Source organism: Cervus elaphus, chromosome 14, assembly GCF_910594005.1.
Source record: "Cervus elaphus chromosome 14, mCerEla1.1, whole genome shotgun sequence".
In the NCBI taxonomy this organism is placed as follows: domain Eukaryota; kingdom Metazoa; phylum Chordata; class Mammalia; order Artiodactyla; family Cervidae; genus Cervus; species Cervus elaphus.
The window spans coordinates 27,274,226-27,292,867 of record NC_057828.1 but is presented as its reverse complement, the minus strand read 5'-3'; the positions used below and the strand labels follow the sequence as shown (position 1 = coordinate 27,292,867).

At 44.9% G+C, this 18,642-nt stretch overlaps 1 protein-coding gene across 1 annotated transcript in view; it reads left to right on the top strand.

The window, feature by feature from the left end:
* The first annotated feature begins 2,390 nt into the window (after window positions 1-2,390).
* DUSP10 (dual specificity phosphatase 10) overlaps window positions 2,391-18,642 on the top strand; it is a 40,060-nt gene continuing 23,808 nt past the window's right edge. The window contains exons 1-2 of the mRNA XM_043923752.1: window positions 2,391-2,538; window positions 4,718-5,571. Of these exons, the coding sequence (XP_043779687.1) occupies window positions 4,761-5,571 (811 nt within the window). The 5' untranslated portion in view covers window positions 2,391-2,538; window positions 4,718-4,760. The remainder of the gene's footprint in view (window positions 2,539-4,717; window positions 5,572-18,642) is intronic.

Sequence of the window (18,642 nt, the reverse complement as noted above, 5' to 3'; positions counted from 1 at the left end):
GAATGCCCTTGATCTGCAGAGAACCTCTCCCCCCCTCACCTTTCCCCCTACTCCCTCTACCTCCCCACTTCCCACCACCAAAGCGCTTACACTGGAACTTTTTCCTTTTCTTTTGAGCTGGAGTTTTGCTATTTTACAGACATATAAATAAACATAGTGTTTCTGAATGAACAGTATAAGAGATGAGAGTCAGAATCAGGACTTATAGTTAGAACTCTCCAACCCTGGATTAGTCAATATTTTTTCAATAATTATCTACAGTTAGGAAAAGGCAAGTTATTAAAGCTGCAAATAGATCCAGGGTTAGAGCCTCTGGAAAGTTCTTTTCTGATTTCTGTGGAAACTACCCAGAACCCACCTTTCTTGGCCAGGATCTGCTGATCCCTAAAAATGTAAGGACTAAATGGTGTCTCCAAGCCAGTCACTGGTTATCATTAAAGGGTAATGTGTATGTGTGTTAGTGTGTGAGTGGAGAGGGGGGCTACAAAAATCCTTTCCTGTTTAAGATCATTGCATGCATTCACTTCAGTTTGAAACACTGCTGTGAAGCCTAGACTGTGTGCATATGTATATATGGGATCTCTCAGCTCACTGAACATAGCTGGCCAGCAGGCCAAGGTTTGGCATCTTCAAATTTCAGGTCTGTACTTAAAGCAATGACTTGAATATGTCCCCAGGTCACTTAGCTCGCCTACCAGGCTTGCAACCTGAAGTACGTCCAGACGCCTTCAGTCTGGTAAGAGAAAAAGATCATAACCAAATAGTCTATAGTGCTCAGAACATATTACTCCACTGTAATTATTTCACTCTTTCACCCCTGCCTCTCTCAGACAGGAGACAGGAAAACGAAAAAAAGCTCTATTTCTTTAGGGTTCCTTGATGCAAACTCTCTGCAGTTTATCTCATCATCTCCACTTCTTTTCCTACCCCAAGACTTTCCCGCAGTTTCTCTGATATTTCCTGACGACGAACAGGCCAGCTGGCAACACACCCTCCTCCAAATCCCCTCTTTTGCTCAGATGGTCGCCTCTGCCCGCGACCCCTCCGGCGACGAAAATCAGGAGAACCCAGAGAGGCGGCGTCGGCTCCACTCATGCTGGTTATTTCTTCTCAGCTCCAGCTCCCTTCCTCCAGCAGCTGCTGTTCCAAAAGCTCCGGGCTGTTGGGTCCTCGGCTCCTAGGGGCCATACAGGGTGGCGGGCAACTGTGGAGGGGCGAGGGGAAGGCGGGCCTCGGGCCGGCAGCGCGCTGCTCTGCGGAGCGCGGCGCGGGGACCTTACTCGCTGGGTGGAAGAGGGGGCGCTAGCGGGCAGGAGGCCTTGCCCGGGTGCCGGGGCGGGGGCGCGGCGAGCCCCAGGACGCCCCGGCTATGGGGCGGTGCCTGTGCAGCCCCTCGGGGGCGCGCCCGTTGTAGCTTTTGGCTGGGAACCAGGCTGCCGCCTCCGAGCAGCCCTCCGCAGCGCTGCCTTCGAGCTACGGGTGGAGGCCCGGGAGGCAGGCGAGGGAAGCGGGGGCGTGACTGGGGCGCTGAAGTAGGCGAGCCACAGGGCGCCGCGCCACCGCCGCGCCGGGCAGCAGTAGGGCAGTCGGAGGGGCAGCGACATCTGCGGGCGGGCGGTCGATGCTTCCTGGCGGCGCGGAGCAAGCGGGGCGGCCCCGAGGACTCGGGCGGCGGCGAGGCTGGCGGGCCTCACTGCGGGTGGATGGACGGCAGACTTGCCAGTCCCACTAGAGCCCAGGCCTCCAGCGCATGGCCCCGGGCCTAGACTGTAGAAGAAGCAACGTCCCTGGCCGCTCGCTTACATTCATTCCCCCGCTCGGCTAGCTGGGCGACGTCCGTGGATCTTCGGTTTATCAAGTCACCTCGAGGGACTCAGGGAACCCGTTTTCCCAAATGGGGATAGTGATTATTCTCGTTGCCTCTTGCCTTTGGAAAGTTATTCTAACACGGTTGATCAGCCAGCCAGAGTAAGAAGGAAAAATAAGTAGCGTGGTCTGTCCCTTGGTGAGGGGATGTAGAGGGATCCCGCCAAGTGGGCAGAGCCAGTTTCAGGCGGAGCGGCAAACACAGCCCATTGACAATTCAGCCCCGGAAAGGGTTAACTGCATCCTGCAGGTTCGGTTTACATGTAAATAGAGAGCAGCTGCTCCGCGCGGGCCCCAGTTGGCCCTTTTAAGTTTTTGATTGGTTGCCAATGACATCACCGTCCGTATTATAACACAGTGGACCCAAAGCGGCGTCGGATAAACCCTCCTTAAAGAGCCATGGCCACGCCCCGGCTCCGCCCCCTCCAGGTGCCCATTGGCCGCGAGCTGCAGCGAAGTAGCGGTCAGGTTTCTCCGGATTCCTATTGGTTCAACCTGCCGTCGGTCGGCAGCCGACCCGCCCCCTCAGAACCTTACATTTACAGTGTAGCAAAAGAGAAAGTAACTATGTTGCTGCTGGAGATCAATGAAGCCTAGTGAATGAGGGCTGAATGTGCGAATCCCTTGCTGAAGCGGAGCGCCAGATGGTGGAGGGTTACACTTATTTATGAAGTAAGTGGAAGTCACTGTGGCTACTCCTGAGAGTCCAGGGGTGTGAGGCGGTGTGAGTGTGAGTATGTGTGTGGTGTGTGTCTGCGCGCGTGTGTGTTGCGATGTTTACGGAGGAGCCACAGCAGGTGAGGTTGAAGTGTTCCCGCTGTTGGCTCACGCCGCCCTGTGCGTTTACTCTCTCTGCAGTCTACTTGGATTGGGGGCGAAGGAAAAAATGAGGTTTGTTGGGATGCTTTGCGGCAGTTTTAAAGGCCAGGGACTTGTTAGTGCGCTGTGTTGCGAAGGAGGATGTTAAGTGCCCCGGAGTGGGGAAGCAGCATTCTCTGACCACTTAATTTTCTTTCCAGCCGCTGACTAGAGGTGGAAGAACGACTAGAGTGGGAGGGGGATAGCTCAGTGTTTTTCGGGGAGGTTTCCTAGGCTGTCTGGATGGTTTCACGGGCAATATAAACGCCCGACCCTCTGCTGCAGGGATGCAGGTCTCTTTATACACTCCGTGCGTGCGTGTGTGTCTGTGAGAGAGAGAGAGAGAGAGCGTGTGTGCGCGCCGCGCACTCTGTGTGGAGGTGGGGGTCCCAGCTTGTGTCTCCGCGAGCACGCTTCTGCGTCCCTCTCAAGGGAAATGGACTGTTGATCCTGGGACGTATCCTACCAGGTAACACAATAGCAAAGACTTTTCACCGCTGGGTCCAGCTGGGAAACAGTTATAGCTTCTGGAATAGTACTCGCTCTTCAAAAAATACTACGCAAGGGAGGAAGGGGAGGGGAAGGGAGGGAGGGAAGAAAGGAGAAAGGGAGGGAGAACAGGGGTTGGATTCTTCTTGCCCATTCAAAGGTGGTGAGAGAAAGCTGAGTCGGTGGGGATATGTGGATGTGATAGGTGCGTTGTGTGTGTGTGTGTGTGTGTGTATTCTGCCTGTGACATTTTGGCTCTGTGTCTGAGAATGGTGACAGTCGTGTGTAGACGGATGTTGGATGACATTTTTCCAGACATCTCTTAAAGTTGGTTTAGACGAGCTCCTCTTGCATGGCGTTTGGTTTCTCCTCTCTGTGTATGTCTAGTAGGAGAGGAGCCGGCAGGGCCCAGGAGTGGAGTGCCTCTATGACTATGGGGAGGATGGCACTGTCCCTTTGCAGGTACCCTCTCATGAGACAGGACATAGACCCTGTGGGCAACTCTTTACTTCTCACTGGGAAGTCTTCTTTATGAATCCATCCTCTTGAAGAGGGGGCACATCTGTGTGAGATCAAAAGATTATGCATAGTGGCTGCCTTCCGCTGAGAGAAGCTCTAGGATGTTCCTGTAGGGAAAGGTGGAGAATGGAGAGTTGAAGTGGTCCTTTCCTTAAAGGCAGGAGTGGAGGGGGTGGTGTGGCAAGGGAGCCATCTGAGGGATGGATCTGTCAGGATCGGGGTTTTCAGACCTCCCTCCCTAGCTTAAGGCTTTGTTTTAGGGGACCAGTATGTAATGAAAGAGGAAATGCAGATTAATTTATAAATAAGAGGGCAATAGGAAACATGGGAGGTTTTAATATGACTCTGTTGTGCTTTTCAAAGGACTTGGGAGAAAGAAAAGTGAGAATAGCTCAAAATTAAAGAGATTCACTTAGAGGGCTACTTTCATTCTGATATGCAGAAAGTTGACATCTGCCCCTGATGTATATTTAGCTGCTATATATTCCCATGAGCCTTGCCAGCACTCTTGGTCATTCCTTTGCCTTTGCAGTGGCTGAAGGAATTACATGGAAAGTATGCAAGGGTGGACGTATGGGTCCTTCTCAGATGGTTGCAGTATACTTCTGCCCTGGAGATGAGGCCCAGAAGAGATGCCTCTTAACAACCTTCCCTTCCATCTTGAGCTTTTCTGATCCTTTGTGCTTGTACTTTTTCTAAGGCTGAACTTGGATGTGGGTCCATGAAAAGTTGTTCATCAACATTTGCATAGACTTTACATCTAACCTTAGACTCAGCAAGGACAGGGGTTGGGGAGGGGGGTGGTCCTCAGGTGTGCATCCTCTTCGAATCCCTAGTGGTGAGAGTCAAGCTTTGAGTGACAGGATACTGGGCATGTAGGACGACTTCACTAAGAGGGATGCAAAGTCCTTTCCTAGGGATTGGATTCGACTGCTTTTTGTGTCACATGACTTTATTCTTTCTTTCCCCCCCCCCTTCTTTACAGACTGTCTTGAGTTCTTCTTGAATTGCCAGTTTTCAGCCTCCTCATGCCTCCGTCTCCTTTAGACGACAGGGTAGTGGTGGCACTGTCTAGGCCCGTTCGACCTCAGGATCTCAACCTTTGTTTAGACTCTAGCTACCTTGGCTCTGCCGCCCCTGGCAGTACCAGCCACCCTCCTGTCATCGCCAACACCGTTGTGTCCCTAAAGGCGGCGAATCTGACGTATATGCCCTCATCCAGCGGCTCTGCCCGCTCCCTGAATTGTGGGTGCAGCAGTGCCAGTTGCTGCACTGTGGCAGCCTACGACAAGGACACTCAGGCCCCGACCCAGGCCACTGCCGCTGGCACCGTCGCCACCGCCGTCGGGAGCTCTGCCGCCTGTCCTGCCAGCCAGATGGTCAACAGCAGTGAGAATGCAGGCTCTCTAAGTCCATCAGGTGGGGTGGGCAGCCCTGTGGCAGGGACCCCCAAACAGCTAGCCAGCATCAAAATAATCTACCCCAATGACTTGGCCAAGAAGATGACCAAATGCAGCAAGAGTCACCTGCCGAGCCAGGGCCCTGTCATCATTGACTGCCGGCCCTTCATGGAGTACAACAAGAGTCACATCCAAGGAGCTGTCCACATTAACTGTGCCGATAAGATCAGCCGGCGGAGACTGCAGCAGGGCAAGATCACTGTCTTAGACTTGATTTCCTGTAGGGAAGGCAAGGACTCTTTCAAGAGGATCTTTTCCAAAGAAATTATAGTTTACGATGAGAATACCAATGAGCCGAGCCGAGTGGTACCCTCCCAGCCACTCCACATAGTCCTCGAGTCTCTGAAGAGAGAAGGCAAAGAACCTCTGGTGTTGAAAGGTAATGCCCCCACCCCTTCCCCAAGCACAGCCCTGGGGTCACCCTGGGTTTTCTCTGAGAAGTACCAGCATCCTCCTTCCACTGGCTGCAAAAGACCAGAATTGCCTTTCTTCTTCTTATCTTCCCTTCTGTGCCCTCTCTTAATTATTTTGGGGTTGGGAGAGAAACCCAGCAACCTTGAACTGAAAGCCAGAAGATTTGGGCTCTAGTCTTTAATTCACCTTCTCATTTGCATTGTGCAAGTCATTTCCCCCTCTCGGAGATGGTTTTCTCATCTTTCTAAAAAGGGGCTCTATGACACCAGATGGCATCTTCACTCATGCCTGCTCTGGTACCTCTGTTCCATTCAAACTAGCTGGAAAGTTCTTGTCTCTCAGACTTAACCAAAGCTGATGGAACGGAGAAAACCGCAACTGTGGTGAACTGCAAGTAAACCTCCAGGTACCCAGTTCTTTCTGTGGGAAATTCTTCCTCTTTCTCACCTCTCTGAAAGTGACCTTCAAAAAGGGCAGAGATCCTTATTTTAGGACCTCTTAGAGAGTTCACCCCAAACATCCGTTCCGTTGCCAAAACTCCAAGGGAAAGAGTCATTTTTATGAAATACTCCCCAACACACTGTTTCTTCTGGTGTCACCTGACAACTGTTGACATCATAGCTCCTTCCAAGATGGGGTGGTGGGTCACTTGCCCCAGGACACTGAGCATGAATAACCGGGATGTCAGTGTCACTGAGCCCTGGCAGGAGGAATTAATTGCCCACCCGTCTCTGGGCTCCTTCTGCACAGCATTGCCTAACCTAGAGGGAGTCCGCATCCCCTGTCCCTCCCAGATGTACCTCTTTGCCCTTGGATGCCATCCTTTGGGACACTATACACCACACTTCATCTTTAGTGTTTTTTGTCAGGTGGTGGCAATGATGGTGGTAGTGAGAGACAGTCATCTTCTTTCTTCTCTTTCCTTGCGTGTTGAGTCAAGGCACACAGTCTGGGCCACATTGGCAGCCAGTCTCCTGCACTGTGTAGGCCAAAGGCATCGCTGGGTTCCTTTGAACACCTTGCATATTTAAATTGCAACAGGCCATTGGAATGAGCAGGGTAGTTGGTTTTCCGTTGTGGGCTAGTTCTGCCATTCTTCTTGTCTTGCCAATGGTGCGTTCTGCCTTTTGTTGAGGAGTGTTCTTAGAAATCCATTTCTAAATTTCTTGGACATCATCTCCCCTGCCCACCCTCACTGGCCTCAAGCCTACTCTTATTGGGCTCAACTAGCACAAAGGTACAGCTTCCCTTAAGGAAGGGCTGGTAGGCTCTCAGGGGAAGAAGAACATCATGGAAGTTACATCCAGAGTGTTCCAGAAGCACCCAGGCATTTTATATTGTTTTTGATGGGTTTTTTTGTGGTTACTGATATGCTCATATTTTCTCTGTGTATCCTTGTATTTTGTCGTTTTGTATTCTTGTTTGGCTGACTTTGCGTGATTCCCAGTAGGTTTACCCAGCTAGCGTTCTGTCTCTGTGATCCTGGCTTGTCTCATCTTTTTCAGATGAGAAAATACACTCTACCAACTTATCATTTGTAAGAGTTTGTATTGGGGAGCCAAGAAGTGGAGAATCAATGGAGTGATCTTCAGGGTGGTCTCTCGCTCAGGTAGAGTAGATGCCGTTGAGGGAAAGCAGGCCTTTTGTGTCCAAATGATCTGAGAACAGGCATCAAATAATCCACGTGAAGATGACCCTGGACTTAAATATTGAGAGTGTTGAGGAGGAGCTGTAGATTCTACCCTCTACTTTGGAGTGGGCATTATTGTGTATGGGGGTGGCTTGTCAGTTGCTGGGAAATGAATCTCCTAGGTGTTGCTGATCAAAGTGGGGTTCCTCTCCCCATTTCCTGTGGATGCAGCTGAGAGCCCAGGCAGCCTGGGCTTGTTCCTCGGTGTCAGTAAGGTTGCCTCAATGGGGCGGGGCCAGACATGCTGCTGATGTCACCGCTGGGCGCCTGCCGCCACCACCGCCAACAGGGCTCATCATTTTCGGGTTGGTGAGACGCAGCGGCAGTCGACCTGGAAGTTGCACTGGTGGTAGAGGTTGTATTATTTGTAGTTTGGGCTCTTTCTTCAAATATCTGGGAATCTCGTTGAAGATATGTAGTTCGGGAGCAGAAGGATCTGTAATGTACTTTATTAATTATTTTTGTCATTGTGATTTTAGTCTCTTTGGGGGGGGGAATGGCCTAAAATTGGGGCCATGATGGTAAAGAAGGGAAATAGATCAACATTAGAATGCCCCTCTAGCTGCCCTTTCATCTGGGTAAACCAAAGGTTAATACCACAACACCACTGAGGTGAAAATGGGGTGGGTACCTCTGAGAAAGCATGGCCAGCAACTTCTCCTAGGTTCCTGAGTGGGTCTATCAGACCATTCTGATCTGGCTTTTCTGCTGAGGTTTATTTTGGTAATCCCCACCCTTGGTGATGTAAGATTTTATTTTAGCAAGAGTAGTAGCGGTACCATTTTGGAAGGAGTGGTTTTCGCAGGGAAGATGTGGTGGGGGTGGGGGTTGGTTAGCATCTGAGGTAGATGCTTCTAAGGCTTCAGGAATTCATTTTCAGAGATTTCAGTCCAATCTCGGGTTAATTGATGGCTGACCCCTCTGATTCTCTGGTTTATGTTTGTAAACACTGGTTGCTACCCTCCCCGTCCAAGTTTTACGTCCCCCTGTTTCGGTGCCATGTTCTCCATTTTTGGTGCTGCCTGTCAAGCCGAGTGGCCGCTCAGACACTGTTTTAGTAATGCTGTGTCAGGCTGGGAGGAAACTGATGATAGGCGCAGAAGCCCCTGGGATTAAGTGACTGCTCTAATTTACAGTCCCCTCCCCGTTGTGACCTACGTCTGAATTCGTATTTTATTCTCATCCTCCAAAGAAGAAATGGCATCAGACCTGTGCTTCTGTTCCACCTGGCAAACCATGAGTCAAATGCGTACATGTGTAGAGACTTACAAAGGTTTAGAAAGGATTATAATCTGTTTCACACAAAGTTGATTATTAATGTGATTTTGTACCCAGCTGAATAAGGAGGCTAGATGATTCTGGGTTTTCCATAACAAGAGCTACCATGTTTGCTATGATGTTTATAAGGTTCCCTTTCTTTACAGCAAGGCTGAGTCCGGGAAAGTAATTTGTCATTTACCTATGTAGGAATGGATAGTCTATTATCACCTCCTCTTTAAAGACAATCTGTGCCTTTAAAACTTTTATTTCAAATACAGAGAAACATAGAAAAAAGTATCATGATCACCATATACCTAGTACCCATATTAAACAATTGTTAATGTTTTCCCTCTCTGCTTTCTCTTCCTTTATTGGTTGTTGAAATATATTAGAAAATAGATAATGTTTAACTATATTTCAGTATGTTTCATGTTTAAACTTAATGTTTTCAAATTAAGAAGGATGGGCATATTTTATAGTACAGTACGGACAACATTTTCACTCCTAAATATTGGTGTCATGTTCCCTTGTTGACTTTCTCAAACTTGGAATTCCACTTTGACTAACTGGCTACTATTGAATCTATGGGAGTGCCCCCCCACCCCACCAACACCCACCCACTCCCCCAGACTGGGAGGGATCTATAGCGTCCTCTTCCACAGGAGTCTATCAGGTCCCATACCTGTACTTGCTCTGTGCTGTCACAAAACAAAGAGTGACTGACAGGTCTGCCTCTGAGTCAGCAGTATTTATTGGGGGGAGGGCTGGCGGGGGATGAGTGAGTATCACTTCAGGAAGCTGATTCAGTAGCAAAGATTTGATCACATAGAAAGGTAACTTTTTATGCTAGAAAACTTTCCGTCAAAACTCCTGAAGTGAGCAACATAGATGGCACATCTTCCCATAGTCACAAAGGGCTCTGAAGTCAATAATTGTAGGCAGTACTGAGTCTGATGACAAAGTGAAGGGCTGTGCTTAGACATCAGAGACCCCCGAGGAAATATGTTTTCTCTTCTGCATTGTTTTGTGGGGGAAGCAAAAGTCTTCCTCTTGTCCGTCAGGGATGTTAGGAGGATTTTTTTTTTTTTTTAAGATATGTGAAACAAAAGCATAATCTATATTCACAGGCTTACTGTTTCTGAGCTTCTGTTTAACATCCAGACATACTGAATATTAGCTGTGTAGCAAACGGTGGAGAGATTCAGGCAAGAGCAGGGGGCCAGCCTGTCTGAGCTCTCGTCTTGGCTCATGTGCCCTTGGCCAACGGCTACTTCCCTTATGTCCTTATTTTCCTTATTTACAAAAAGGATGTAACAGCGGTACTCTCCTGGTAGTAGTTTAGGTAGTAAATGAATTAATGTGTACAAAGTGTCTAGAACAGTTCCTCATACAGAGTGAGCTCTCACTCCATGTAGCCCAGTAGTATTACTATTGGTTGAACAGAAATGATGGTGTCAGTAAAACTGGAGTTTTGGCCTTTCTTCCAAAGGAGTGCAAATAACAAGTTAGGTACAGCCGTGTGTGTGTGTGTGTCTGTGTGTGTGCGTGTGTGCGTGTGTGTTGCTATGGTCTAAAAATAACTTGATGACTGTTACCTAATTTAAGTAGCATACAGTTGGAGTGCCAAGTAATTACAAAGACATGTTGGGTCAGAAGGCCAGAGTAATTTCGGCATATCCTAGAATTATTTATTCAGTGGGGAATTTGTAAAAATGTGATGATAAATCTGTCCAACGAATGTCCCTTAACTAAATAATGAAAGTATAAAACTATTAAGCTTTGCTTTTTCTGGCCTCTCATCAGGCTGATTTATTTTTGGAATAAGGATTGTAGTCTGACTATAAAAGGGGAGGTGGAAGGAGTGGGGAGTATGCTTCATTTTGAAAAGTTCTCGAAGCTCTGCATTTTGATGAGATGGAAGGCCAGGGACAAGGAGGGAATTCATGGAAAGGCCTGCTCATGTCTTTCAGCGAGTCTTGAACTTTCCCTCCAGCTGGTTCAGAGTTGCCTGTATCTTCCTTAAGCTTTTGGATATACTGTGCTGCTTCCTAATTAAAATGTCAGTGAAAAGCCCACTCCTTGTGTGTTCAGTAGAGTTTAGCTCACTTTCAGCTGAGCTCCGATCGGGACTTTGCCACTGACCAGCCAGAGGTGTCCTTAGGTAACTCAGCTTACCACTCCAAGCCCGTTTCTCTTCACTGTAAAACAGGGATAATCCCAACATCAAGGATGAAAAACAATGTAAATAGAGTGTCTGACACATAGATAGCTGTCAATAAATCAGGCCCCTGGGCTCTGCCCCACTATCCCCACACCCTTTCAGAATCTCATCCATGAGACTGGTGGGGCGGGCAGTGGGATGGGAAGGAGGGGTGCCCCCTTCCTAAACACAGCCCTAGAGAGCATGTTAAATAGGAACCACTGTCCTCACCCATTTAGATCAGTTAAGTTAACCATCTGGCTTGTCAAGGACAAGTTCAAGAAACTCCTTTTAGATGAGAAAAAGCAGGGTAGAGGAAGGGAGATTTGGCAAAATTACAGGAACCGAAGCATTCTCTAGACACAGCCTTGTGTTCCTACTCTCAGGAGCCAGCATTAACCTCTGACCAGGAGCTGGCCCTGCTTCCTTTATTCCAGCATTAGCACCAACCAGACTGCCGGGCCCAGCATCACTGGGGAGCGCTAGTTTGGGCATAAGTTTGCAGTCCCGAAGCAATTTGGTTCAAGCAGCTACAGGACACACGAGGGGCAGCAGTTCTCATCCCAGGAGAAGTCATCTCACCTCTTCTGAACTCGAGAATCCCAGGGCATAGAAGAGGAAGGAGGCTTAGAGGTCACTAGTCCAGGAACCTTCACTGCAGGCTGCGCCTTGAAATCACCTGAGGCAACTTAAAGCCTAGGATGCTCTGTTCCTACCCCCAGTGATTCTGATTAAATTGGTCTGGGGTCCAGCTGAAGTATCAAGACTTGTAAAAGCTCCCAGGTGATTCAAACACGCAGTGAACTGGGACACCATCAATCTCATCCAGTCTTCTTGTTATGCAGTTACAGAATTGGGGCCTAGAGAGGTTTACTGCTTGTCCAAGGTCACATGCATGATTAATTTCAGAGCCTTAGTGCAAAAATAGGCCTTTCCAGGTCGATAGGTTGATTGTGTGTCTGTGTGTGTGTGTCTGTGTGTGTAGGTGTGTACTATAATCTAATGATAACAGTATCTACTATATTGTATGCAAATATAAAATAATCCATATGTAATTTTAAAGATATATCTGTTTTAAAATCTTTATTGAATTTGTTGCAATATTGCTTCTAATTTTTTTTAATCCATCCATCCTGTTTATTAAGTTCACTATGTTTTTTTTTTTTCCCCAAACTTTAAACTTTTTATTTTGTATTGGGATATAGCCGATTAATAATGTTGTGATAGTTTCAGGTGAGCAGTGAAGGGACTCAGCCATACATGTACATGTATCACTCTCCCCCAGACTCCCCTCCCATCTAGGCTGGCACATAACATTGAGCAGAGTTCCCTGTGCTGTGCAATAGGTCCTTGTTGATTATACATTTTAAATGCAGCAATGTGTACATGACCTTCCTAAAGTCCTTAATTATCCCTTCCCCTTAGCAACCATAAGTTCATTTTCTATGTTTTGTTTTTTTGGCCTCAAGGCATGTGGGGTCTTAGCTCCTCCACCAGATATCAAACCCAGGTACCCTGCATTGGAAGGCAAAGTCTTAACCATTGGACTGCTAGGGAAGTCCCTAAAATAGTATGTTTAATCGAGGATGAGATGGTTGGATGGCATCACTGACTCAGTGGACATGAGTTTGGGCAAACTCAGGGAGATAGTGAAGGACAGGGAAGCCTGGTGTGCTGCAGTCACAGATTTGGACATGATTTAGTGACTGAACAGCAACGACAATCAATCATTTCAAGTATTGCTACCTTTGTTCTTGAATTTGGGGATTTCAGTCCAGAAGTATAAGGACTTAAGTCTAAGATATTATGAAACCAGCAAGCTTCATGGCCCTGATATTTACCTGGGTCCTAGAAATATAGAACAATACTCATGGTTATTTGATCCCATCTTCCAGGGAACTTAATGGTTTCAGGAAGAGCTAGAAAACAATGATCAAAATGCACCCCTATAACTAGATGTCTAAGGACTTATGGATTGGTTGGTTTCTGTGCATGTAAAGCCCTGTGGGTGTGGGAGATTCATTCATTTCTTTAAATTTTCTTTCTTGTTTTTTTCATTGAAGTATAGTTGATGTAGAATATAGTGTTGCATTAATTACTGCTATACCGCAAAGTGATTGTTCATCAGATATCACTGAATGCCTTCTACGTGCTCAGCACTGGTCTTCATGCAGAGGCATCTGCCGTCATAACTAGGAAAGTTTGAATGTTAGAATGAGATCATATGTGGACCAGGCTAATATTCCAAATTCATTTCACCTTGCAGCTCATGTACCTGTGTGGATTCTTCATTCTCTTCTGCAGCAAAATCTTGTTTAAGAAACAGTTTATCTGGAGGAAATATCATTCTCCTGGGAAATCCATGTTTGTGTGACCTTTGGCTTTTTTTCTCCTTTATTTTTCCCTTTCAAGATAGAGTCTGGCCTTTTCTTAGCACATCTTCTTGGGCCAACACAATTTTTTTCCAAAGTCTTGATCCAAAAAGAGGTTTTTTTCTTTTTTTAATTTTTTGGTTTTTTATCAAAAAAGGAAATGCACATACTCTCTCTGTCTCAAGAAGCTCAAGGCTGACAGGCCTCCTCTGTGCATTGGAGTGGAACTGTGTCATTTGAACCTCACTAATTTGGGACATGTTGCTGATAGGAATAAGACCTGTGTTTATTTTTTCCTGCAAGCTCTCTATGAAAAGAGGACATGCAAAGCAAACAAACATTGTAAATGGTATTTCAGAGACAAGGTTTTGGCCTGCTTAGGAAAAAAAAGAGTTTCCAAGTACAATTAAAAACCACTCTAAGGGACCAACTGAGCTATCAGGGAAGCCTACTGTAAGGGACAGGGCTGCGATAAAAACACAAGCATTTATCATTTTGAAGCCTGTGCTATTTTCCCTAAACTGTGTGGGTCCCTCTTGCACAGATTTTCTGTGGCTACAGATCCATGTACTGTAACCTTACTAATTAGAAAAATGGGAGGGAAGGAAAAAGTGTGAGTGTGAACCACAGTCTGAATTTTATTGTAGAAGTATTTCAAAATACACATTTTATATTCATGTTGATGTAGTATCGTTTCTAATTATGAAGTCCTTGATTCTAGATGCTTTTATGCATAAGTGAGGAGGAAAGTCTCAGCATCTTTTTTTTTAGCTTATATCTGTATAATCTATTATTACTTAAAGTTGGGAAATATATCTATACTTATGTAAATATATTTACAAATACATTATATATATGTGTGTGTAAATATAAGTATATTTATAAATATATATATATGTGTGTATATATATATATATATATTTTCCAGCCCCCACCCCAACAAGACCCATATTTTATGTAACTTAAAGGGAAAACAAGCTTGAGCCTATGCTTTTGGATACAGAAATGAGCGTGCAGCCTGGTATTTTCATATAAGATAAAGTATGCTACCCCATGCTCTGCCTCTACATCACTAATGGGAAGAAAAGTTTTGTGGACTCATCAAATTATCCATATTGCCATGATGTTTTATTTGTGATAGAAGTCTACTTATCTTTCTTTCACCACCCCTCCCCAAGTCTGGAATTTCATGGACATCGAAATCAAGCTAAACTCTTCCAGAACTCTTCAACAAAGGGTGTGGTTTGGCCTTTCTACTTCCCAGTGGACTCCCATCAGGCATCTGTTGCCCAATTCTCAATTAAGTAAATAGATGGAGCTGCCCGATGCAGGGGGCATTGTCAGGCTGTCCTCCCTTTGAGGAGTGTAAGCTTTTCCCCTTATGATGTGAGCTCATGTGAGCTTACTTTATGTCCCTGGCTAAGGAGGCTGTCACCACTTTAGGCAGAACATTACTGTCCAGCTCTTTAGTACTCGGTGCTTATTCTATGGGAGAAATTATCCCATATTTTTTGAACTGTGGCTCTGGGGTTTGCTACCACTGGGCTAAGTATCACCAGCTGTTGCTCCTGGCAGACAGGGAAGAAAAAGCAGGTTGGGAGGAAAGGAAGGAGGGGCAGGGGTGCAGAGGAAAGAGAACAATGTGAGGGCAGAGGGTGCTGTCAGAGGCAGAGACCGGATCGTCAGGCTCCTCGACTGGAGTCCTGGGTTCCAGTTTTCAAGGCAGTGAATTACTCTCATTAGTTATGACAAAATGTCTGTGTCCCTCTTAAAATAATAAGACAGACTTCTCAGAAGGGCTTCCTTGAAGGGATCCGGGACTTCTTCCTGGGCCTTGTATTTCTTATTAAATAGCATATTTTTATGCTATTTAAGATCTGTAAGATCTATAATGGTCTGATGATTCTCATGGAGTGATATTTTACTCTGACAGTGGAATACTATGTAATCACATATAACTGACCATCCTATCATCCCTAAAATTAGAAAATTATTTTCCATATAGTTTCGGGGGAAAAAAAGCGATTGAAAGCTTTCTATGTGCTGGGCATTGGGCTATCACATCAGCGTGTTAGTTAGTTCCCAGCACAGCTTCCTGAGAGAGGTTTTAGATTCCTAGTTTTACACGGGAAGAATCAGAGGAGGAGATTCAATACCCTCCCCTGCCCTGATTGTTAACCAGTGAGTTTCACTGGTTAACTGAAATGAGAACTGAAACCCAGTTCTAAGGATCTCAAAGGCTCAGTTCTTTCCAGGCTGGCCACATGTTTATTTACAAGCAAGCTATAGATCTCATTCCTTAGGGTCCCTTTAGCTGTGCTTTGTCTATGAAGTGTCCTTGGTTACCATATCCGTGCTGCCCCACACCCCCATTTTCTTGTATTTCCTCAACTGAAAATTCCAGTGCTCAGAGTGGCTGACTATGTCCTCAGAGAGGAGCTGGCTGCTCAGTGACCTCATCCTGAATTATATCCCAACTTTGGGAAATTTCAAATTTTGGTCACGGCAGAGGTACTAACTAGAGCAACCAATCAATGAAAGAAATGTTTAAAAACTGCAATGATTATTTCTGGCATTTATGAAATGTTTGCTATCTAGTGGACTCTGACATGGGAGCACTATTTCTCATAACTGTACTCTACGTATGAGTGACTGAGACTCAGAGAGGTCCAGACACTTGTCCAGGGTCACTCAGCTGTACCTGGTAGAGACTGGGCACAGTGTTCTGAAGCTTCTGCTCCATGTATTTTCAACACAGAGATGTTTAGAGTGCATTCTTCTAGTAGCCTGTGGATCTGAGGATGAGGCTTCCTTCTTTTGTTCATATGAATGTATCACTTTCTAGAGTTGGGAGTAGATAAGGAAGAAGGAAGACAAGTATGAAATTATATATAATGAGTAAGAAGGCATGTTTGATAGGTATATATGACTATATCCCAAAGACTCTAAGACCCAACAATATTTGATTATTTATGGTTTATATTCATTATCTGTTCTATTAATATGGATAATGATATTAACTATGTTTTTTCCCCCCTCAAGGGTGTAAAGAATTTCTGTTGTTACCATTTCCACCTCTGGGAAGTGAATTTTCTGGGATTAGTGAATAAGAATTTTATCAAAGTATTTACTATTTATTGTTTTCCTCTTCTACTTTCTTTATCTTTCTTCTTCTGTTCTATAATCTAAGCTTATAAATACAGCTCAGGTAACCTGAGTGTGACAGGGACAGACCCCAGAGAAAGCATAAATAACATTCTTGAAGGATAGCAGAATGGACCCCTGGGAACCATGTGCTTGAAGTAGTATTCATTCAGGCAGAATTACTGAACATTTTTTTACACTGTCCCATTTTACAGATATGGAAACTAATTACTTACCCAAGAGAACGTCAGTAGTTGGTAGCAGCACTGGCATAGAATCCATATTTCCTAACTCTCTGTTTTATTAATTATCCTTTAAATCCCAGTGGGAGTATAATGCTTTGGTTTGCATTTGAGTTGTTACTAAATAAGCAAATTTTGTGGGTTCACGTGTTTGGCCAGGTTGCTTCATGTTTTCCTTCCCTTCCCCTTTGTAAGGAGCTGATTAAGTGACTTCTCAGTGAATTGATTGGCTGATTTGCATTTGTATTCAGCTTTCCTATTAGAAATTTGCATCTTTTCTAGCAGAGGGAATATATTAATAGTAAGTTAACAGCACAGATTCTAAAGTCAGCCTGCTGAGTTTGAATCTCAACTTTGCCACTTATTAGCAGCATGAAGTTGAGTGAAATAAATTTGGTGTGCCTCAGTTTTCTTTTCCATAAACTAGGGAAGGGAATGACAATTTTCTCATGCATTTCTTTGAGGTTAAATTAGATAATATATATATGAACAATGCTGGACACATAGTTGCTAACATTTATTACAAATGTATCATAATTATAATACCATATATCCGTAATAAAAGTTCATCATCATAGATTTATCTCCAAGGGATATATGAGTAATATATTCAGTCAAATAAATTGACATCGCCACTGGTGAATGTAAGTAAAAACGACTCTTTGATGCTTGGCAGATTTTTTTATGTTTAAAGGTTTGGAAAAACCCAGCCTTTCTAGTGGGGTGGATAGGTAACTACATCAGGACTTTTTTCTGAATCAGTGCTACTCTGGAAAATTATATACTATTTCTATGTAAGGAAATCTTATAAAATTAAGTCTTAGAAAGACTCAATTATATACCCACTGTTGGACTATTAAGAAAATTTTAGAAAGAAAAATTAGATGATACGCTAATCCCCCGGACTGGCCTAGTTTCACTTTTACATATTCTCTGCATTCCTTACCCATATATGTGCATATTTTGCAGAGTTTTTCATACAGAAACTGAAATTCATTTTCACTTTATACTGCGTATGCTTTTATTTCCTGTATAGTCATCACAGGTTCTCTTTGAATGTTATAACGTGTCTTATTTTATGGTTGTATCACTTTTTACTTAATTCGTTTGTCTACTCATGAAGTTAAGATTATTCCCAAATGTTTGATATTATAAGAGAAATCTCTGGAGGGAACCCCCTGTTTGGGAGTTTCTCTACTTTTCCATTGAGGAATGGAAGCTCCGGGCCAGCCACCTTGGGTTTCTTTTTTCCCTTTAATCCTCCTTCATTTTTTCATTCCTGCGTGTCTCTTCAAAAACAAGCTCCAACTGCCTATTAGAGTTTATTAGGTTTGTAGGGAAGTCTTTACCTTTCATCACAAAGTGTTTGCACAAATTTTGTGTGTGCCACACACGTGCCCTAAGGCATGTACTGTAAATCTCCAATTTCTGTGTTGGTGGGCAGAATAAGGGAGTGTAGAGGCACCCAGTCAGTACTATTAAAAACCAGAAACTATTGTGGACATGAATGATCTGGCAGGACCAACACCACCTCCTTGTTTCAGAAATCTGAGTCACTGAATCAAATAGCAGTTTGATGCTATTGATAAGACATTTTGAAAGGAATATCCTTGCAAATAACAACAGAAAGAGTTAGATTTTGTGAGAAGCTATTAAGTGTTTGTGCCCCTGCCCCTTTCTCCTCCTTTCTTAAAACACTGGGGTTTTAGTGCAGCTTGGAATTCTTTTGAGTGCTTAAGCAGTCAGAAGAATACATCAGGATGGAAAGACAATTCCCATTAGTTCGTTTGCCAAATTAAGGTAAAATGCCCTTTAAATAGGAGCTAATTCTCTGACAGATAATTAGCTTGTCTTTCTTGATAAAGTATGTGAATTGGATTGAGTTTATTATAATTAATCTTGCATATTATGTAAAAATGCATTTGTCTGCCCTTATTAGGTGAATCTCTTCATTCCTACCTTAAGGGTGGCTTAGAACTTCTATCCCACTCCAGTAAGAACTGACTGAATTGGATGAATGCCAGGGTGATGGGCAGCTTTGTTAAGGTTGGGAGAGGCTGAATGTGGGGTACCGCTATTCAAAGACAGGGCTTTCTTAATAATGTGTGTGTGTCCTCAGTCACTCGGT